The sequence below is a fragment of the Balaenoptera ricei genome, chromosome 19, assembly GCF_028023285.1.
Source record: "Balaenoptera ricei isolate mBalRic1 chromosome 19, mBalRic1.hap2, whole genome shotgun sequence".
NCBI lineage: Eukaryota > Metazoa > Chordata > Mammalia > Artiodactyla > Balaenopteridae > Balaenoptera > Balaenoptera ricei.
Window position 1 is genome coordinate 63,831,525 of NC_082657.1, and position 22,712 is coordinate 63,854,236.

The 22,712-nt window shown below is 60.4% G+C and overlaps 1 protein-coding gene across 1 annotated transcript; it reads left to right on the forward strand.

Annotated features, from left to right (window-relative positions):
- The first annotated feature begins 15,949 nt into the window (after positions 1-15,949).
- On the forward strand, positions 15,950-22,019 carry DPEP1 (dipeptidase 1). The gene is made up of 10 exons (XM_059904072.1): positions 15,950-16,246; positions 19,560-19,692; positions 19,907-20,039; positions 20,190-20,340; positions 20,485-20,554; positions 20,873-21,049; positions 21,139-21,223; positions 21,297-21,372; positions 21,506-21,641; positions 21,719-22,019. Exons 1-10 carry the CDS (start codon positions 16,143-16,145, stop codon positions 21,884-21,886), a joined length of 1,233 nt encoding a protein of 410 aa, XP_059760055.1. The 5' UTR covers positions 15,950-16,142; the 3' UTR covers positions 21,887-22,019.
- The last annotated feature ends 693 nt before the right edge of the window (positions 22,020-22,712 follow it).

Sequence of the window (22,712 nt, forward strand, 5' to 3'; positions counted from 1 at the left end):
AGCAGTCCCATTACAGCCACGAGGTGCCGTCAGAGGGCAAGAGCCTACACTTCCCAGGCCGCCAAGGAGGAGAAGCAGGGGCTTTAATGTGTATGCTCAACGTTGACCACGCTTGAAACACAGCACAATATAATTATGCCCGTCAAAAGTCTTTAAGGAACATTTATAACAAGTGATTCTGTACACGGCCCAGCAGGGGAGTCATGGGTCCTGAGATACCGCTGAAAGGGCTAAGCTGAGCCTTTTTCGTCCTGTCTGACGACCCCCAGCATGAATAGCCCACCATAAAGACAGAAGTCTGGGAGCATGAATGGCACTCCCTGGGTCTGGGGTCCCTGAGAGCCCCCCATACCCTCTGTAGCTCCAGGGGGAAGACAGAACCCCCGGGCACCCCCCGAACCGTCCGAGACCCCACCCACCAGGCAACTCTCCTGGCTCTGCCTGTCTGCCAGCCTTGGAGGATGCCTTACCCACTCAGGTTGGCCCAGAAAGGCCCCAAACTGGAAAATTCTGGGCTTGCAGCCAGGGGGCTGGGACTGAGCTGTATTTGGGGTCAGATGACAGAGGCAGGCCACCCAACACCCCCCCTCCGGCCCCCTGGGTGTGGACGCTGCTCTGGAGGGGAGGTGGGAAAGGGCCAACCCCGACCCCACCAGGACCAGAAGAGCGTGCGGCCCCTTCTTGAGGATGATCGAGAAGGGAACCATGGCTTTGCTTTCCCGTCTCGAAGTGCTGCGCGGGGGGACGGGCACAGAGCCGGCTTCCCTGTTGGTCTCAAGAACAGAAGAGGACAGGGCTTCCCTGGTGGCGCAGTGGTTGAGAATCTGCCTGCCAATGCAGGGGACATGGGTTCAAGCCATGGTCTGGGAAGATCCCACATGCCACGGAGCAACTAGGCCTGTGAGCCACAACTACTGAGCCTGCGCGTCTGGAGCCTGTGCTCCACAACAAGAGAGGCCGCTATAGTGAGATGCCCGCGCACCGCGATGAAGAGTGGCCCCTGCTCGCTGCAACTGGAGAAAGCCCTCACACAGAAACGAAGACCCAACACAGCCATAAGTAAATAAATAAATAAATAAATAAAATAATAATAATAATAATTTAAAAAAAAAAAAAAAAAGAACAGAAGAGGACAGACACGTCTTTACCATCTAAAACCATGGCTGTCACCTAATTAAAAGACATATTTGTTGTAAGCAGTGAGCACAGTAACACCCTCACGTGGTACAAAGAAATCCAAGTCCTGGCAAGGTGGGTCTGGACATCCTACTGGTGGCCTTCCCGCCACTTTGGGCCTCCAGCCAGGTACCATCATCTGCAGTAACTAATTACAGGTGTGTCCACCCCTCCCTCTGGACCGTCCTGCTGACTTCTGCTCGTCAGTATACAGAGAGTGTCCTCATTTCTCAACAGCTGCAGAGAATACCTCAGTTTTTAAATCATTCTCGTCCAGGTGAACATGGGACAGTGAACCCTGTGGCAGAGACACTGTCTTGTGTGTGTGTGCGGTGTGTCTGTGGGGTCGGTTTCCCAAAGTGGGGCTCCTCGTTCACAGGGCAAATGCAGTTTGATTTTAACTAACTTTTGGAGTTTGCCAGTCAGATTGGTACAAGAATCTTGCCGTAGTTTAAGTTGCCTTTTTCTCATTCAGCTTTTTTTTCTTTTTGGTCATCTCTTTGTTCATGCCCTTTGCCCGTTTTTCTGTTGGATTGCTTCTTTTTAAAAAATGACTTATTAAGGCCTTTTGTGCTGTAAGCATTATTAGAAATGTGTTTTCCTAGTTTGTCACTGGTCTTTGATACTCTCCTGGGGTGTGTTGGCCGTGCGTCTGTGTTTTTCTCTAATGCCCTCTATCTGCTCCCTTCCAGTGCTTTCTGATTTGTAGAATATGAGGCGGGGAGTCCAACCTGACCTGTTTTTCAGATGGTTCTATCCTTGTCTGAATACAATTTACTAAAATCCCACGGGTTTGATGAGCTGCTGTCTCCATGGGCTGACCTTTCTCGCGTGTCCTAAGCAGGGCAGTGAGTCCTGAGCTGCCGCTGTTCAGCCGGCACCCACCCAGCTCTCTCACGCAGCACGGCGCTCGTTAAGGAGGCAAGCGCTGGGTCTGGGGTTCCCTGGTGGTGCAGTGGTTGAGAATCCGCCTGCCAATGCAGGGGACACAGGTTCAATACCTGGTCCGGGAAGATCCCACATGCTGCGGGGCAGCTAAACCTGTGCACCACAACTACTGAGCCTGCGCTCTAGAGCCCGCGAGCCACAACTACTGAGCCCATGAACCACAACTACTGAAGCCTGTGCGCCTAGAGCCCCTGCTCCGCAACAAGAAAAGCCACTGCAATGAGAAACCCACGCACCGCAACAAAGAGTAGCCCTTGCTCGCTGCAACTAGAGAAAGCCCACGCGCAGCAACAAAGACCCAAGGCAGCCAAAAATAAAAACAAATAAATAAATTTATAAAAAAAGAAAAGGAAAGAAAACGCTGGGTCCATCCCCCACCCCGTTCCCTCACTTTTGAACATTTGGTGGATAAAAAATAGCACCAATTTTCCCACAGATATTCTTCCACGTGATAAAGTGGTAACCAAAGCTGTTAGCAATCTGTCCACTGATGTTTCTGGAATGTATACTTTATGCCTGGTTTAGAGATACAGTTGTGAGCAAGACAGATACTGCCCGTGACTTTGGGGGGCTCGCCAGCAAATGGGGGTCAGGCCACAGTAGCAGACGCTCACCAAGGGGTTTGAGGGAACTTCGGGGTCTGTGGGGTCAGAGGTCAAGATTCCTGTTGAGCGGTGGCGTTTGCTATGCATTACTGTCTGGAGAACAAAGCAAACAAGAAAAAAGCAAACAAGAATTTCTTCAACGTGGAGAGGTCGGGCTGGGGAGCAGTACCTCCTTCTTACACCCCAAGCACCCTGCCCTTTGCCAACTCCCAAGGCCAGTGCCTGGGGGCCCCTTCCCGCTTTTGTAGATTCCTGCTCCCCAGTGGCTGAGCCCGGCTCACCCCCCAGCCCCCTTGCTCGGCACAAACGCAGTGACTGCAACGCGGGATTCTTGCCCTTTCGCGATAGTTATCACTGATTGAAATCTGGCTTCCACAGTTGGTCGGTGCCCCGTTGACTCGGATTCAGTCCAGCTGTTTCCATTTAAAGGGCCTGGAGGCCGAATTCCAGCCTTATTTTTCCTGAACCGACGACCCTCCTGTAGTGACCCCAGAGAGCCAGCCCCTGGCCCCGCCTTGATCACTAGCTCGCGGTGTGACTCGGATAAGTCACTCCTGGGCCTGGACAGTCCCACCAGCCGGGCCCTGCGGGCAGCGGGTGGGGTTTGTCCCCTCCGGGCCCCCAGCAGGGACAGTGCCGCCCTCCCCCCGCCCACCGTCACCTTCACAGACAGGCCACAGGCGCGTCCAGCACCCCCGTCCTCAAGTGTCCCGGGGAGCCGAAGTGCTCGGGAAGAATTATCCGAGATAAAAGGTGGAATCTGATGGCAACGTTCTGCGACGAAAGGAAAAGAAACGATCGAACAAAAAGTCCCCAGAGCAAGCGGGGAGGACAGGGACAGCCCGCTCTCCGGCCTGGCTGCAGGGCTTCCCTCAGGAGGTGTGGGCGGCAGCCCAGCTCTTGGCTCCTGGAGAGAAGCACCCCCATTGCCGGCCCCCACCCCTGGGTCCCTGACACCCAGCCCGGGCTGGTCCATGGGGCGCCTCGGAGAGCCCGGCTCTGCGATGGAGGTGCCAGTGCAGGCCGGCCTCCGAGGCTGCCCGGGGGTCTCAGCAAGTTTGTCCCCCATCGGGGGCCGCTCACCTCTCCCCTCTGTCACGCTGCTTTGCCCTTTTCCTGTGACATCTTCCTCCCGTGAGAAGGACGTGTCAGGGGTCTCCTGGGCCTGGCATTTCAGGGCCTGTGTGACGCCCTCCTGCGTGGAGGGCAGAGCAGTGTCCCAGAGTGACCTCAGGACACACAGCCCCCTCGTGCCCCGCCTGGATGAGGCACACGTCCCTGCGAGGGGGGTCCCTGTACTGGTCTCTGCACCCCCTGGTCTGAAGCTCACCTGCCAGCTGGGTGGCCTCTGCAGGCCATTTGGCACCCATGAGCCCATCTGTGAAATGGGGCACTAATTAGACCCACCTGCAGTGGTTGGGGTGGTGGCCTCCAGAGGTGTGACCTCCAGGCCTGTGAACGTGACTGTGTTTGGGAAAATGCAGCTGTAATCAGGCCAGCATCGGCATCGCTGGGGCCTGGCTGGCGGGGAGGGAGGGAGAGGGTGACTGGGTTTGTGGGGTGGGGGGAGGCCAGCCTTGCGAGGGGGTGCGGGGGGCGGGTAGCGGGGGAGGACTTGGGCTCTGACTGGACCTGCAAGCGGCCCTGGGGCGGGGCCCAAGTCCAAAGCCGCTCTGCCTCGTGTGGGCCCTTTCTCCCCCTTGCCGGCGTGGCCCGCAGCTGGCCCCTTGGCCTCCCGGGGCCCAGGGAAGGCGCAGGCCTCTAGTCTTTGTCTTCCTTGTCCACCAAACTGCAAAGTGCACCCTGACCTGCCTGCCACCTCCTGAACCCTGTCCTTCAGATTTTCCTAGAGAAAGTCAGCCCGTGACCCTCAAACCTCCAGGGACAGAAGTCCAGTTCTCTGAGTTTTCACTTGTTCACACGTGACGCGATCATTACGTAGATGAGACATGACACGTCTCCCCCAGAAACTTCCCTTGCGCCCTCACCAACCCACAGCCCCTCCCGACCATCCCACCGCACGGGTTACCCATCCCAGGACCCTGCACCCAGGGACTAAGGCTGAGTGTCCTTCTGTCCTTCTTCACGGCTTTCAGCCATGTTGTTGTGTGTCCACAGTTCCTGTTCATTCTGTGTCAGGCTCCACGCGTGGACGCACTATAACCTGTGGGTCCGTTCACCTAGGGGTGGAGGTCACGGCTGCCCTCTGTGCTACGGTTGTGACGGCCTGGTTGCGATACAGCTCGCATGCTGTCTGCTATGCACTGAATGTGCACACCCCCTGACAAGGCGGGCTTGAGTCAGTAGCCCCTTTATTGTCCTTAGGGTTCGGTCCAGACCCGCTGAGGCCGGTGAGGCCCCTGCAGGCCCCTGCAGCTTTCCCTCTCCCACATCTCTGCTGTCCTCTGCCTAGAACCTTTCTCCCTGGCCACCTGCCCTTCGAGATTCAGCTAGCTTGCCTCCTCCTCCAGGAAGCCTTCCTGTTCTGCAGTTCTGCCTGGCTGCCCTGCCCGCTGCCGCCCAGGAACCTGCGGCTCTGAGCCACGTGGCCTGGGTGCGCGCGGCCCGTGCCTCGGTTTCCAGGGCTGGGAAGGGGGCCGCACCTGTGCTGCCCTCCGGACCTTCAGAGCATGCAGGGGGCTGCCCCACAGGCACGACCTCTGGGCAACACCGTGTGGCCCGACCAGCCACCAGAGGACAGCAGTGGAGGGGCGGGGGTGGGGACAGCTGCCAGGGCCACCTGGGGCCCATGTCGCAGGGTGTGGGTCTGAGGACCACGGGTGGCCCTAGGGGCCCCGAGCCCCTGGTCTCACCCCCGAGTGTCCACCAGCCTCAGGCTGAGCTCGGGGCTCCAGGCCTGTTTCACAGACAGGACAGGGCGGCCGCCACACAGCGCTTAGGAGACCCCGAGCATTTTCCCACGAGCGTCTCCTTCAAATCTAGAGGGTCCCTGTGCCGGGCACCATTGTCCCCATCCTACAGTTCAGGGGGAGGCCGGCCCCAGCGGGAGGCCCTCGCCTGCCCTGCCCTGGTCCAGCCCAGTGACTACCCTGCCCTGTGGCGGGGCGGCCGGGCCGGGACACGGCTTCCCTGTTGCCATGCTGGACAGGGGGTGTAAACGGGCGGCGCCCCAAGACGGGGGTCTCTGCAGGGAAGGGATCTGCTGAAGGAACAGCTGGTGGGGCCCCCAGACCTAACCCCCTTGTGGGAGGTGCTCCCAGCCTCGGGATTGCCTGTGAGGCCCACAGGGAGGGTAGCCTGGCAGCCCTGGGCAGGACCCTCGGGCACTGTCTAAACGTTCCTGGGATGTCTCATGCTCAAATACAGAAGCCCACCAGCCAACAGGAGACCCGGTGTCCCTCACAGGAGCTCATCCAGTGGCCACAGGCGCAGGAGGGGAGGAGCCCGGAGGCCAGCCTGGAGGAGGGAGCGCACTGGAGGCTGCCCCCACCCCTGTGCCCGCCTTTGCTTTGTCACACATTCTGTGGTCCTGGCTTGTCCTAGAAGCTGAGGACACACGAGGGAGTGAGACAAATCAAACCCAGTGAGGATGGGGCCTCGGGGGCGACAAACGGGGAGCCTCTGCCCATCACACATCCTGCCAGACCCTGGCAAAGGCAAGACTAAGAATGTCAGCGCGCGTCACACAGCCCGGTTCTGACTGCGAGCCACGCGGCCTCTGTCTGAGCCTGGCAGCCCTTCCCAGGCCCCAGCAGCCACCCTGGGACAGATGGAGATGTCTCCCTGCCAGGCCCAGGTGCCGGCTCTGTGAGCTGGACCGTGCTGGCCAGTGTTTGGTGGCCCAGGGCACCCCAACCCCAGAAGGAAGGGCAGCCGACCGTGGCGGTGTGCGTCCTTTGACCCCAGGCCTCCCGAGGAAGCCTCTCCGAGGGGCGTCCCCTGGAGATTACTGCTGACTCACCCATCTGGGCGTTCCCCAGGCTCAGGCTGACGAGGCATGGTTTCTCTCTGGGGACTTTCAGAAGGACAGATGTGTCCCCCAGGGTCACAGATGTGAAAGCAGGAAGGGTGCAGTGCAGCAGACGGGGCTCCCGTGTCCACACACTTGCTGGCAATCCCTGAGCCTCCTCCCTCGGGGACTCCTGGCCGGCCAGCCCCACGGTGGCGGGGGGAGGTGGGTGAGGGGGGGAGCCTGAGCCAGCATGTAGGGTCTCACCTGACACCCCTGTGAACGGAGGGCTCAGGGCTGGGTTGGGACCCTAAGGTGCCCAGACCCCCATCTCTGTGCAGAGCCCGCTTGAACCCTCTGTTTCTGGTTTAATTAATTTGATTTTTCCGTGTTAATGCACATGCTAAAATTTTCAAACAGTGCAAAGAGTAATAATATCAAAAGCAGAAATCTCCCTCCCGCACCCCGTCCTCAGTGCCTCTGGCCCTCCGGCCGTCCGGCTATGCCGGGGCCCGGGCAGACCCAGTGGGGAAGTTCTGCTCTCCAGCCTTTCTGCCCCCGGAGTGGTGCCACCCCACATGTGGAACTGGGACGTCGTCCTCCAGGGAGGGGCTGCACCTGGCTGCCTCCCCCGGCCCTGGTCCACAGTGCCCAGGGGGGGACACTCAGCCCTTCTCCACCCTGACCCGCCTCTCCTCCCGGGCCCTCCCTTCCCGGTGCCATTCACCCCGCACCCGCGCAGGGGAGGGTCAAGGGAGTTGATTTCCTCCAGAGCCTCAGCAGGGGGCCTCCTAGCTCTGCAGCCTCTGCTTAGATCCCCACCCCCTCCTCACTCTGGATCCCCTTGAAATTTGAGGTGGGGAGCGCCCCCGACCCAGGCCCCATGGCCACGTCCCCTTCCTCGCAGTACTGGCATCTGAGCTCCTCACAGCAGTGCCCCGACTAGGGGGCTGTCCCCACTCAGAGTCGGCCAGGGCAGAGGGCAGGCAGGAGTGCGGCTGTACACGCCCCCCTGTGCCCCCGCCCGGGCTTCGGGGAGCCAGGGTGGGCCCAGCTGTGTGTGCCCTCCCCGGCTGGCGATGGGACTGCCAGGCGCCTGCCAGCGCTGACCAGGCTGTTCCCCACTTCCCACCCTAACCCCAGAACCCTGAAACCAATGAGCGCAGCCAGCCCCGAGCTGGGCCGGGTCACCACCCAGACCCTTCCCTGGGTTTGAAAGTCCCGTGTCTCTGCCGAGGACATTCTGATCCCTGATTGCTTTTGAGCCTCCTGTAGCTGGGAATGTTACATATATAGAAACCAGGGCCCCCTGCCTCTGGGCCCGCCCGCAGCCGAGGATGCCTTCCAGCCCTGAGACACAGCGGTGTTCCACCCCAGCAGTGAGGGCGGCGGGCAGGGGTGGAATCCCAGGCCCTCAGGTGCCAGGCTGCCCGCTGCCTGGTGACGCTGTGCGCCAGGCGGGAGGCACCCGGGGCCCAGGTGTCCCCCGTGAGCCTCCTCCCCACAGCTCCTAACTCAGCCCTCCCACCGATGCCAACAGCCTGCCCGAGGCGGCCCGCATCCCCCAACCGCCCAGCGCCCAGCCCAGCCCAGCCCCGGCCCGAGGCCCGAGGCCCAGCCCGAGGGTCAGAGGGCGCTGAAACCCGGTGGGCCGTGTGTGCCGGGCACGCCTGGCTCACGTGTCTGCTGAAACGCGGACCGGCTGACACGTGTGCGGCATTCAGCCCTCTGTCCCGCGCTCTGAGGTGCGTCGAGAAGGCCCCCGGGGGAGTTGCTGTTCTGTGTAAGGGAGCTGAGGCCGCCTGCGGAACTCGGGTAGATGGAACTTGAGAAAAACAGAAACAAACCCCCAGGCCTCGCGGGGAGCCCGGCGCTGTCTGGGCTGCAGGATGGCTGTCTCCTCCTGCCACCGCGGGCCACCTGGGCCAGGGAGCTGTGGAGAAGCCACCAGCCTGAAGGCCACTCCCGGGGGCTGGGTGGACGGGGTGTCGTCCATGAGGAAATTGGGCAGTGAGGATCTGGGGGCAGAGGTCCAGGTGGTGGCTTCATGGCTGGGCATGGATGGTCGAGGGGCCTGAGGACAGCCCAACCCAGACGTAGCCAGGTCTGACGCTGTCTGTGCCCCAGGGCCTCCTAGGACACACCCCACAGCCCACCAGGGGCGGTCGTGTGCCAGGCTCTGGGGGTGGTCACGGGCTGAGGGCATGGCTGCCGGCCCTGAGGTGGGCATGGGGGCTGGGTGGGCACAAGGACAAAGAGACAAGGGCGTCTGCAAGGCTAAGCATGTGTGTGTTGTGTGCTGTGTATGTGACAGGACAGGCCTGGTAAGAGTGTGTGTGTGAGTGTGTGATCACATCTTTGTACTTACGTCTGAGTGTTTGTGTGATCACATCTGTGTACTTATGTCTGAGTGTGTGTGCTTATATTTACGTGCTAAGTATGTGTGTCTCTGTATGTGCACATCTGCATCTCTGAATGCATATGTGCTGATCATGTGTACAAGTCGGCATGTGTGTACTTGTAAGCATGTGCTGTGTCTGCACATTGCAGGTATGGGACGTGTCTGAGCATTCTCGTCTGCGATGTTCAGGTGCGTACGTGTGCAGGTATGGGGATCACGGGTAGGTGTGTCTGCACGTTCGCTGTGTTGGTGTCTCGGGGCACAGGCGTCTGCACGCAGGTGGTTGTGCGTGTACACCTGTGTAACTGTGCATTGGATGTGGGTGTGCTCTGTAGCCTGGGTGGTGTGTGGTTGGCTGTGTTTGCACGTCTCTCTGTGTTTGCTCACGCACATAGCGTGTGTATTCCTGAGGGATGGGCTGTGGACTCAGGCCCTGCGTGCTGCTCTGGGCTGTGTCGGGGCCTGGGCTCTGGTCCCTCCTGGCTGGTCGACAGCCCGGCCCACATGGGTGGATCCAGTCTCGGTCCTGGGAGCTCGGGTGAGCGTCTGGCCTGCCGTGCAGGGGCCTCGGGTGTGTGAGGATCCAGCTGGGCCCTGACTGCCCCCCGGACGCAGAATCTGCTGTCTCTTCATGGGCCGCCTCTCTGTGGCTCTGGCCGAAATTTAACAGCGCTGTTTAGTTTCTGTGTGTTTATTTTCCTGTGTTCCTTCTGTTTATGGCAAGTGACATTGATGTTTCCAGTTAATAATATGACTCTCCTTATTTAAATAAAAAGTGATAATGCTTTAAAGCAAACTATTAAGCGGCTCGCCTGAGAGCTGAGCTGGCTGCAAGGCTGGGGCGTCCTCCCAGGGACCCGCCGGGGAGAGCACGTGTCCTCGGCCGCCACCGACGTGGGGCTTCTCGTTACTAAGGCGACTGTGGGGTGCGGCCATCTCCAGCAGGCCGAGGCAGTTTGGATTACTCACCCCATTTTACAGACCAGGACACTGGTCACCGGCAGCGGGAGAAGGGCCAGCGGGTCAGCTCCCTGTCGCCGCACAACACGTCCTCGGCGGTCTCCCATCGCTCACGTTTCCGGGCCCGGCGGGGCCAGCTGGTCTCTGGCCCGCGGAGTCCGGCCTCAGCCGGGAGCTGGCAGGGGGGCCGGCGGTCGGCCAGCCGGCGGGGAGCTGGGCTGGTGTCTGCCTTCCCGATGGAGTGTCCAGCACAGGAGCCAGGCGGCAGCACGGAAGTCACGCCCGCCGCCTTCTCTCTGTGGGTCAAGCCAAGTGCCCCTCCTCTCGGCGGACAATAAGGAGGGCGCGTGGATGGAGAGGCGGGTGCTGCCGGCTCCGGAAAACACAGTCGGCCACGCGGGAGTTTGAACCCGGGGTAGCCTGGTTTCCAAGCTCGTGCCCTTAACAAAGCCTGTTCGCACCTCCTGAGAGCCAGTCTCTAAAATCAAAGGACGGGGGCCAGGCCGTCAGGCGCGGCTCTGTCTCTGAGGCTCACGTCCCTGGGCGCCGAAGCGGAAACCCTGTGAGAACCTCCATAGCGACACCCACCGCATCCTCCAGGTCAGAAGGTCAGCCTGGGATGGGCATCTCCTCGCCATGTCTGTCAAGGTGGGAGGACTTGATTCAAGCAGAGCCTGCTGTGTCAGAGAAAGGAAGGATCCTCAGCAGGAAGGTTCAGCCTGTTTCTGGGGACGAGAAGCTGGACGGAGGTGGCCCCTTCGGGAACACGTACAGAGGGGGCGGCAGGGGGGCAGGGGGCAGCGACCCAGCAGAAATCGGAGAGGAACTCGGTTCAGACGTCATGGGAGGGGGTGGGAGTGAGAGACGTGGCTGAAATCGGGCTTGTGGTTGGCTGGATCGTGGACCAGCTGACCCCCAGCGCCCAAGTACACAGACGCATGACCCTGGTTGGCCCACGGCCAGGCTGACTCTGGGGGAAAAGACACCAGTGGGTCCTTCCCTAAAAAACCATTTGTTTTGAGAATCAGGGTTGCTACTGACATGCTCATGTTAGATGCTGACATTAAGGGCCCCCACTGTAACGGCGGCCCCCGTCTTGAAGCTGGGAGGTTGCCCGTGTATCCACAGCACAGCAGCTTGGCTACTGCTACATCCTTAAATATTACGTATGAAGTGACCAAGACCTCCAGCTGGTTGACGACAGCCTGCACGTGCAACAAAAGGTCCAGATAAACAATGGAAGAAAAAAGGTCCAGAGGAGGGCTTCCCTGGTGGCGCAGTGGTTGAGAACCTGCCTGCCGATGCAGGGGATGCGGGTTCGAGCCCTGGTCTGGGAAGATCCCACATGCCACGGAGCAACTAGGCCCGTGAGCCACAACTACTGAGCCTGCACGTCTGGAGCCTGTGCTCCGCAACAAGAGAGGCCGCGATAGTGAGAGGCCTGCGCACCGCGATGAAGAGTGGCCCCGCTTGCCACAACTGGAGAAAGCCCTCGCACAGAAACGAAGACCCAACACAGCCAAGAATGAATAAATAAATAAATAATAATTAAAAAAAAACAACTGTGATCTTTAAAAAAAAAAAAAAAAAAAAAAAAGGTCCAGAGGAAACATTATCATCCAGTAAACAGGAGAAAACGAAACTTCTCACTGATATCAGACAATATGGCTTCCGTAACAAGAACAAGGTGCAAAGGAAAAAAAAAAACCCACCACCAACAGAAACACAAGAAAGCACTCTTGGGAGATTAAGTATATAATTCCTGAAAGAAAACTTTGGATAAAAGTGCTTGAATTCAGAACTGAGGAAATTCATAGAATAAATTCAAAGAACAGAATTTCTATTCTATTCATAAATTCACAGAACAGAAATGCATAGAATAAAAGCACGAGGAAACCTGAAACAGGAGAGAAAAACACAAGAGACAAAAAGGATCAGCGCGGGATGGACAGCATCTGACGGAGCGCCGTGCCCAGGAGAGTGGGCAGAGAGGAAGCAGGAGAGAAGGGACTCCAGGGCGTGTCCTGGGACCAGAGGCAGAGCTGGTGAAAGTGGGTGCAGGGCGGTCGGATGAAACAGAGTCTCCAGTGAGGCACGACACTGAGAAAGTGCAGAGCCCACGGAGAAAGAGGGGATTCCAGGAGACTGTGCAAGAAAGCAACACGCCGCCTACAAAGAACTGGATTCCCGGCAACAGTGCGGTGCAGATGGCCCCGGAAACTTCACTTTCAGAGAGGAAACGGTTTGTGACCCAGAACTGCATGGCCAGCAAAACTGCTGCTCAGTTATGAGGGCATAATAGTCATGTGCAAACCCTCCAGGACTTGGAAATCCGCTTCCCGCACACCCACTGCTAGGGGTGGTTTGGGGACCAGCTCTACCAAAAAGGACATAAACTAAAAGGCAGAGGGCTCAGGGCAGAAATTAAGTGGGAACCATAGATCCGAAGCCAGGGGCGGTGAGGTAGGAGGCCCAGAGCTTGGAAGATTGTGAGGACATGGTAACAGCACCCAGTGGAAGGAAAAAAAGGCAACCAGAGACCCCAGGATGGACACTCAGACTCCAGAGCACACAGGTTCAAGGGTGAGTTTGGGGGCCTGACCCGCGGGGCCACAGGGCAGCGATCCCAGCAGGAGGTACCACGGTGACTTGTGTTCCGGACAGCTGCTGTGGCTGAGAAGTGTGAGCGCTCACACAAGCGGCCTGACCCTGAGCGCCCCGGCCAGCCGCAGGCTGTGAGTCACCAGAGAGAGGGTGTGGAGCACACGCTGCACAGCACGAGCCCCCCTGGGCGTGGACTTGGGCCCTTTGGGTGTCATATTCCAGGGCCGTCGCCCTGGACATCCTCTCCTGTTTGAACAAGGGTGTACCCAGCCTTGAGTCTTCTCATGCTCGGGTCACCCTGGCAAGTGTGGTCACGCCCTCAGCTTAGCTCCTAGAAACGCCGGCCTCTGTCACCAACCTGCAGGAGCGTTCCGCAGCTGATGTCACGAAACCTAATGTGAATGGCCCGGTGAGACCAGCTGTGCGGAACCGCGGGGGGAGCTGGGACCAGAGGAAAGGTCAGATGTGGCCTTGACTCTATCTAAAAGTTTCACATTTCGTTCATCATGGATTTTTTGGGGGGGCAGGAATTTTTGATTTTTAAAAATGTTGCTTTAAAATACTAGTTATCTCCATGACTGAGGTTCCTAGTGTCCCCACTTTGAAATTTGCCCCCGAGACAGTGCCCCTCTCTCCCTGCCCTCGCCCGGCCCGGGCACCTGAGCTGCAGAGGTGGGAGGCTGGGGCCAAATCTTACCCCGGGGAGGAGAGAGTCCGTAGGTGACGTGCAGAGTGGATGGTGGGGGGCCCGTCCCTCGGTGACACGGCGACAATGAGAAAATAACACTGAAAGTCCCCCTTCCGCAGTGCAACTGGGCCGTGGGCCCCTCTCCTTCCTTTCTTTCCACTGGGCTGTTAAACTAATGAAGTATTACAGAGGAATGAGCAGAGAATTTAAAATCCTTTAAGCAATTAAATGAATTCTGAATTTAAAATGAAAAGGTCAAAATCAAGTGTCTGGCAGATTTAAAGAGACAAACCCATGGAGCCACCTGGGGAGGGTGGAAGGGGTAAAGGAGAACTGGCAGACCTGGAGGGCCCGCGTGCTCACAAAGGAACAGTCAGTCTGCCGTGGGGGTCGTGGCTGCAATGCTGAGAGATGGCCCCTCAGCCACGGAAGCAGAGACACGTGGATCGCACAGGATGCCACTATTCCCAGGGAAATGGCCAAGGAAGTGCCGCAGACAAATGAGAAAGAAATCAGAACGAATATCTCAAGAGAGGAGGAGACAAAGTATACAAGACACAGCAAACCTAGGAACATGTGTTGTTACATTTAAATGAATGTCATGCCCCGTGGGCTGTAACTCTAGTGGTAAGGAGTTTATATGTTGAAAGAGACACACAGACTTCAATACGACTGTTACAAGTATGAGGGAAGACACTAGCAAAGTAGTGACACGCAGAGGAACTTTCTAACCGTGGTAGGAAGGGAATCGAAGTAACACGAAGAACACCGAAGAAGCAAGAAACGGGAGGAGCAGGGCCGGCCGTAGCTTGGGAAGTAGCAAGGCTAAGGGAGGATGCACTGCTGTCACCGTCGTACTGGCTTAAACGGTCACATTTACAGACAGAGACGCTCAGATGAGGTGAAGAAATAAAACACAGTTATATGCTCTTGCAACTTCCCTGGCGGTCCAGTGGGTGAGACTTCGCCTTCCAGCACAGGGGGTGCTGGTTCCATTCCTGGTCCGGGAGCTAAGAGCTCACGAGCCTCGTGGCCGAAAAAGCAAAACGGAAAACAGAAGCAACATTGTAACAAATTCAATAAAGACTTTAAAAACGGTCCACATCAAAAAAAAAGAAAATTGAAAAAAAATACAATCACATGCTCTTAAAAAAAGCCAACTCTGAAACAAAAACGATAAGGGGAAAATGTTGAAAATACGTAGAGACAAATGGAGCGGGCCGGTGTGAACAAGGGGGGACGTGTGCTCACAGCCGTGTCAGAGAGGAGGGTTCCGGGGAGAAACCCCCCCAGCTGCAGACGGGCATCGCCCGCCACAAAGCAGCAGCGTCGGGTCACAGAGACAGGCCGGGAAGGTGGAGGGGGCTGGACACAGAGCACGGAGGACCGTCGAGGTGTTGGGGTCATGGGGACAGTGCGAAGGGCAGACGGGGTCCTGGCTCGGCGTGGCGGAGGGAAACCCTCGGCTTTAATGCCCGTGTCCTGGCCCAGCACCTGCTGGGCCACAGTTCCCAGGCAGCGTGGTCGGAGCCCTGGATTCCTCACCCTTCAAGGGGGTCTTTTCTGCACAGAGTGGTGAAGAGGGTGGAATCCCAGGGCCTGGCACTGAGGATGCCCCGATGGGGAGCGGGGGCAAGTCCTCGATGGGGTCTGGGGCTGGCGGCCTCGTCCCCGGGCATTTGGGTGGAGGACACCCCGGAGCCCCTCCTCCCGGGGTGAGTGGTGGGTGGAGGGAGGGAAGGTAGACGGCCCCACCTCTTCTCAGTCTCCCCTGCAAGCTGCCGTTTCAACAGGAGGGAAACGGGGCTGGAGGCCCAGGCCCCGGGATGCACAGCTAATGACGGCAGAGCCAGGGTTGGGACGTGACCCCCTTCCCAGGCGGGAGAAAGGGCCTGGAGCTGGGCCCGTCCTGTCCTTGGGGCCGGGTCGGGGCTCAGGGAGGCCACCGGCCTGGGACCTGGGCTCCACAGGGCTGGTCTGCGTGAGGGTCCAACGCCATCCAGGGACAGAGGTGGCAGGGAGCCCAGCGAGGGGGTAGGGTCTCCACAGCTCAGCAGCCCTGAGGATCCAGGGTGGGCTGGGTCCACCCAGCTGCCCAGCAGAACCCTGGATGCTGGCCCAGCCCTGGGACCGGGATTCATGATTCACTGGGCCCAGCGCTGCCTGGGCATCCGGTTCTCAGAACCGTGCCCCCCACCCTGCAGCCCCTGCCTCCCCCAGGAGACCTGAGTGTGCGCCCCCCAGCAATAAGGAACTGCAAACGCTCCAGGCTTCCAACCCCAAGCCCCAGCATCCAACGTGCTCGGTCAGAAGCCTGCAGCCGGAGCGTGGGTCGCTGTGCAGACGCCCCCAGCACTGCGGTGGGGTGTGGTGGGAGTGCGCCTGCCGGGCTGTGCCCCACCTTCCAAGGAGAGTAACAAAAAACTACTTCACAGGCAAACAAAGGGGTACATTCAAGGACACAAAACTGAATCTTGTTTGCAGACCTCAGACACCGGGTCCTGGGGGCAGGACACAACAAACACTGGCGGCCCCTTTCCCTGCGCTAGCCCATCCTCTGCCCCGCCTCTGGGCACCAGCCCCGCCCCTGGGCACCAGCCCCGCCCCTGGGCACCAGCCCCGCCCCTGGGGTTTTACTACACTTGGCCTGGCCCAGACAGCGACGCCCAGCCTCAGGGGCGAGGAACTCCCATCTATCCACCCTTGCGGGGAATGTGCTGATTACTGATAAACAGGGGAGGTCCTGGCAACAATCACCTGGACCAAAGCCGTCTGTCTTCTGGCGCCCAGGACGGCGGTCAGGACAGACGCACAGGAGCAGCAGGGGAGCGCGTCCCTGGGGAGCGTGGCATGTGGACCAGCTGGTGGTTCTGGGCCCTGGCGGCCGTCTGCACTGCAGACCAGTTCCGGGACTCAGCGGTGAGGCTCATGCAGGCCACGCCTGTCATTGACGGGTAAGCCGCCACCCATGTGATGGGGCCGGGGGTCCGGGCCGGGGGAGCTAGGGTCGAGGCTCATGTGCCCTTGACCTGAGACAGGAGCTGCCCTGTCTCCAATGGGACTCAGTTCCTCCAACTGCACTATGGCCTTTGCCCTTTGCTGGACTCAAGTTTTTTTGTGGGCTCTCTCAGGGCCCCAGAGACTTCAGTAGATGAGGGCCTGTGGGGAACGTGGCAGGAAGGAGATGAATAGTGAGGCCCCCAAGGCCTCAGCAGCTCCCGGGACACCCCACAACCTGGACCCCTGGGGGCTGGATCCCAGCTCAGAGTGGGGCTGGGGCTGGGGGCCGTTGGGGCCTGGCCCAGGGTCCTGTGTCACAGGAAGTGCAGGTGAGGGTGGCGTCTGCTGTGGCCCTTGGGGGACCCTGTCGGCCCTCTTGACCCTCCTTCCTGAGACCCTCTCGTCAAGCCTACCCCTCGCTCCATCCACCTGGGGTGACCCCATCAGGCTGTGTGCGCCGGCTTGACCTCACCGAGGCATCTCACGCTTCAGTGCCCCAGGCCAAGCTCCTGGGTGCCCACTCCCCCTGCCCCCCTTCCAGCCAAGACCCTGGTGACACCTTGTCACTCTTTCCCTGATGTCACAGCCAACTTGGCCGTGCCTGTCCCCTTCACTTACTCTCCACCCCCACCCCTGTGCCTCTGACTGCCCCCTCCTGCCACTGGCCTGAGGTCAGGTCTCCGCACGGCAGCCAGAGGAAGTCTTGGAGACACAAGTACCAGCACCTCCCCTTCGAGCTCCAACTCCCACAGAGCTCAGAGCAGTAGCCGGAGTCCTCCCAGCGGCCCCCAGGGCCCCTTGACACTGCAGGCAGGCCTGGCACTGCCCTTGCCGCCCTGCCCCCGCTCCCACCCCCAGCTCCTCGGGGCTCTCCCAGCCCTGGGAAGGACGCCACCTGTACACACACACTCCTGCCCCGCCTGCTGTTTCCCACCGGGTGCTGGGAAAGTTGGGGTACCCACTTGCCCAGCCTTTATGGGACAAAAGCTCTGCAAGAAAAGTAGAGAAAACGGGTGTCTCATCACATAAGACTGGCAGGGATGTGCGGGGCAGCCCTAGATAAGGAAGTGGCCATCAGGAGTCAGAGTGCACCCTTCCCTCCCTCCCTCCCTCCCTCCCTCAGTCCTCCCCTGGTCCCTCCCCTCCCCCTCCTTCCTGGACCTCCCATCCCCCTGCCTGCATCTGAGGGTCCTCACATGGCTGGGTCTCCTCACAGGCATAGGAAGTTTGCTGCAGAGGCTGCTGCCCTTTGCTCCCATCCTGGAGGCCCTGCTGTCTGGCAGGTCTGGGCTCAGGGACCAGGCATCCCAGGCCAGCAAGGGCAGGTAGAATATGCCAACAAAATGAATGTTCCTTCCTTCCGGGGGACTCAGGGCAGCTGGGCACAGGGAGAGGGGGGTCCGAGTTTAGGTGCTGGGAGCTGTCCAGAGGTCCATGTGAGGGGTAAGATGGCTCAAAGAGCCCAGACAGGCAGGAGTACTCAGGAAGCTGGGATCTGGGGAGCTAGGATTATCCAAGGTCTTAGAAAGCCAAGACTAGGCTGACAGAATCAAAACCAGTTAGTATTAGCTACTCCTGTGGGTAAGAGAGACCCAAATAAGTAGCTTCAACAACAGAGAAGTCCAGACGGAGTCCTGGCACGGCATTCCATAATGGTGTGGCCACCATTCCCACAGTTACCTCATGGTTTAATGTGGCTGCACCAGCTCCAGCCATCACATCTGTAAGCCATAGCTGGCCTAAGTGTGTGTTTGGCTGTCGTTTCTAGCACTTCCCAGCACTCGGAATCCTCCCCTCCCCTCTTTGGGTAGGATGGCAGGGTCCTCTATCACAGCTGAGGATGCTACCCAGGCCACACAGATAAGGAGGGTAGATCCGTCAGGCTCCAGAACAGACTCCAGAATGTGGTGTTGACCTTAGTGCCGACACCTACAAAGGGAGGACAGGCTGAGGCGAGGAGGGAAGAGCAAAGTGGAGGCAGCTGGAGCGTGGGGCTGGATTTCCTAGAGGAGCAAAGGAGTAAGGTCCTGCTCAGCGCCCTGGCAGCTGCTGAAACTGTTCAACAATCAGCTTCAGGACCCGAGGGCCAACCTGACCACTGAGGCAGTGACCTCGCCTCGCTGGAGTTCATCCATCCCTCAGTCAGCAAAGGCGTCCTGACCACCAGCCCATGCCCAGCAGTCAAACCTCACAGCTGGGACAGGAGCTCCCCAGGAGACCAGGGGAAACTTCCAGGATCTGGAGCCCTGTGTGGGGCCCAGGGAGCCCTCACTTCCCACCGGGAGCCGTGGCCACCTTGCTGTGGAAGAGCCCACCCCAGGGGGCCGGATGACCTGGGCCGTCACGATGTTAACATTGTTAGTGACTCTCACAAGGCAGCCCCGTGTTACAGATGAAGAAACAGACACCGGGGAGGGAGCCAGGGCTGGGGGTGGGAACTAGGTGTGGGCGAGGGTCCTGGGGAGAGTGGGCATGGCTGCTGGGCTGGGGAGGAGGGGTGGATGGGAGGGCCCGCAGTGGGAACAAAGCCCCCTCTGGGCTGTCCTCACAGTCCCCTTGTCACCAGACTAGGGATCCGCTGGTCGGCTCCCTGGATGTCCCGTGCGTGTGTGCCCGTTGGCTGGTAAAAGCCAGATGCTGGGTGGGCCAGGGCTGGGCCTGAGACTCTGAAATTCTAACCAGCTCCCAGGGGCCGAGGCCCCTTCCGGCACCTGGAGCTTATGGCTCCAGCGGTCTCTCCCCTGGGGGCTGCTCCTGGTCCCCCTGTGACAGTTCCTGGATCCAGGGAGGAATGTGCCCCATGGCTGCCCCCCAGGGTAGGCCACGCCCCACACTTCCCCACCCTCTCCCTGCAGCAGAAGGATTTCATCTTTAATCTGTGAATCTCCCCCAGGCCTACACTCAGGAACCCCATGTCAACCAGCCTTGTTCATGGAGACTGTTTCAACTCCAAGCTCCCCCGACCTCCACAATTTTGAAGCCAAGCCGGCATCTGCCCTCCCTCTCCCCCAGTGAAAGGCTCCGGGAGGGCAGACCTGTCCACTTAGGGCTCAGCTCAGTGACCTGGCCTGGGGGTGCGGCCAGTTGAGAAGCTCACCTGTGCTCAGGCGTGTTCAGATAACAGCAATCACCCTGTGACCTTCCTAGTCCTTAGCACACGAGAAGAGGAGCTGGAGAGGGGCCAGCCTGACCGGGAGGGAGCTCGGGGGGCCCGGATCCAAGTGGCCATCCTGACCTGCCCCTGACCCCTCCTCCTGGCCCCTCTAGGCACAATGACCTGCCCTGGCAGCTGCTGAAACTGTTCAACAATCAGCTTCAGGACCCGAGGGCCAACCTGACCAGCCTGGCCCACACGCACACCAACATCCCCAAGCTGAAGGCTGGCTTTGTGGGTGCCCAGGTACGGTCCGGCCCGGAGCCTGAGGCACTGGAGCCCATCGCCTCCTCCCTTGCTGCCCTTTCCTGGTGGTGGCGTACCGCCCCGGGCCCTGAGAGGGGGCTCCGATAGCCACTCAGACTGTGGGGAGGGCTTCCGTGGCCGGAGGGAAGCCAGAGCCCGTGTGCCTGGGGCCCGGCTCCTCAGCTCCCAGCGCCTCCCCCCGTGACCCCCCCAGTTCTGGTCTGCGTACGTGCCCTGCGACACCCAGAACAAGGATGCCGTGAAGAGGACGCTGGAGCAGATCGACGTCATCCAGCGCATGTGCCAGCTGTACCCCGACACCTTCCGGTGTGTCACCGACAGCACAGGTGGGTGCCAGCGCCCACCAGCCCCGGTCCTGAGCAGGGTCTCCTGCGCCGCTCTGTGGTTTGTTTCACGTGGAAGCCAGTCCCCACACCCGGCACCCGGGCACACGTGTCGCCCGGTGCCCACCGCCCCTGGCCGGGCTCTTCTCGCAGGCATCCGGCAGGCCTTCCGGGAGGGAAAGGTGGCCAGTCTGGTCGGCGTGGAGGGCGGCCACTCCATCGACAGCAGCCTGGGCGTCCTGCGGGCGCTCTACCACCTGGGCATGCGGTACCTGACTCTCACCCACTCCTGCAACACGCCCTGGTGAGCAGCCCCAGGGGGCCGGCCGGGCGGGAGGGTCTCAGGGCAGGGACCACCCCGGCACCTGTCTCTCCTCCTGCGGGTCCTGAGGTGGGTGGGTCCGGGCAACCACACTGCCTCTCGGGCGCCTGCTCTCTGCTCTCCCAGGGCCGACAACTGGCTGGTGGACACGGGAGAAGACAAGGCCCGCAGCCAAGGCCTGTCACTCTTTGGGCAGGTGAGTGGGGCGCGGGGCCTCGGTCACCCTCAGAGGACCCGGCGCGTCACCTGTTTCCTCATCTGTGAGATGGGCCAGCAGGACGGGTCTTCCACTGGAACCCACAGGTCATTAGAGTGGCCTCCAGTCTTCCAGCCACTGAAGGGCTTGTTAACGCCTGGCCAGTGCCCTTCCCCACACCTGGACTTCCCAGGCGGCCGCCAGAAACCCCAGAAGGTCGTGTGAACCCGAGTGTGCACGGCACAGCCTGCCTGGTCCCAGGGTGCCGGCTGAGACCCTCCAGGCTGTGCGGGTCCCCTGAGCCCCGTCCCCCCTCAGAGCGTCGTGAAGGAGATGAACCGACTGGGCGTCATCATCGACTTGGCCCACACGTCCATGGCCACCATGAAGGCCGTGCTGCAGCTGTCCAAGGCCCCCGTGGTCTTCAGCCACTCCTCGGCCTACAGCGTGTGCCAGCACCGGCGCAACGTGCCTGACGACGTGCTCCAGCTGGTGGTGAGAGGCTGGACTGGGGCCGTCCGCTCCTGGGCTGGCCCTCGCGGCCTGGCCGCCCCGCCCACAGTGCCACCCTCTCTCCCGAGCAGAAGCGGACGGGCAGCCTAGTGATGGTGAACTTCTACAATGACTACGTTTCCTGCAGAGCGGAGGCCAACTTGTCCCAAGTGGCAGGTGGGCGGGGGTGAGCGACCGGGGCGCCGGGCCGGGGCCTCTCTCAGGGCCCTCACGTGCTGCCTCTCTGCAGATCACCTGGACCACATCAAGAAGGTGGCGGGGGCCGGAGCCGTGGGCTTGGGTGGGGACTACGACGGTGTGTCCAGGTGAGGCGAGACCCCCTCCACGTGCTGTGAGGGGCGGGGGGGGGGGCCGCCGAGGACGCCGGGGCACGGGATGGGGGCCCCCAGGCCCTGCCCCCTGGGATGCAGAGCCTGGCTCTCTCCACCCGCATCTCAGGCTCCCCTCGGGGCTTAAGGACGTGTCCAAGTATCCAGACCTGGTGGCGGAGCTGCTGAGGAGACAGTGGACCGAGGCAGAGGTCAAGGGCGCCCTGGCCAACAACCTGCTGAGGGTCTTCGAGGCGGTGGAGCAGGTGAGGGGCCCCACACTCCCCGCTTCGCCGACCACCTCCTGCCCTCAGGCAGGCGGCCGACCTGTGTCTCTCCCCAGGCGAGCAGGCACACGCAGCCTCCTGGCGAGGAGCCCATCCCCTTGGACCAACTGGAGGCCTCCTGCAGGACCAGCTACGGCTACTCAGGGGCCCCCAGCCTCCACCTCCAGCCGGGGGCCCTGCTGGCCTCCCTCGCGCTCCTCGTCCTCTGCCTGTGTCCCCTCTGACGCCCTGGCGGCTGGAACGGCAGCGACTCCCTGTGCGCTCAGACTGGCCTGTCCTGGGCAGGCACCTGCGCTCCCCTGGGCAGCGCAGAACACAGGCACAGCGGGACCCTCAATAAAGTCGCCGATCCTTCGAGTCTCGTGTCATCAGCACCCTGGCCCTGGAGGGGGCTCCTGGCTGGACACCAGACACAAGAGTGCCTGAGTCCTGAAGGTCAGGGCCAGAGGGATCAGGGTCTGAGAGGCTTTGCGTAGACGTTGCTGGAGGGTCTTTAAAATAACACACAGTCCAGGCACCAGCTGCCACCTCCCCACACACATCTGTACACAGGCGCGTGCACACACACAGGCACGCACACGTGTGCACACCTGCACCCCACATCCTTATACCGGTGCACACCCATGCACGCACATATACACACCCACACGCACTCACACACGTGTGTGCCCACGGCCCACCCCTGGGGCCAGCCTCTCTTGGCAGACAGGAAAGCAAGGTCCGGAGCAGGGAGGACCCCAGCCCTGCAGGGTGTCCTCACACACCATGAACAAGGCCCCTGCAGGGCAGGGCTTCACGCAAGAGGGGCTCAGTAGCGTTCCCCCTGCCACCGGTCATTCGGTGCATGTGTCTTGAGATGAATAACTTAGTGGGTGACAGACCCTGGACAAGACCCCCAACACATCCCTGCTGGCCTCTTTCCAGGCCAGATCCCCTGAGGATGCCCCTCTGTGCCGTTACCCACCGGTGCCTGCCAGCCTGGGCCCTGGGAGCCAGCGAGGACCTCTGGGCTGGGGCCCTGCCTCTCTCTCCCAGCAAGCACTCTCTCCA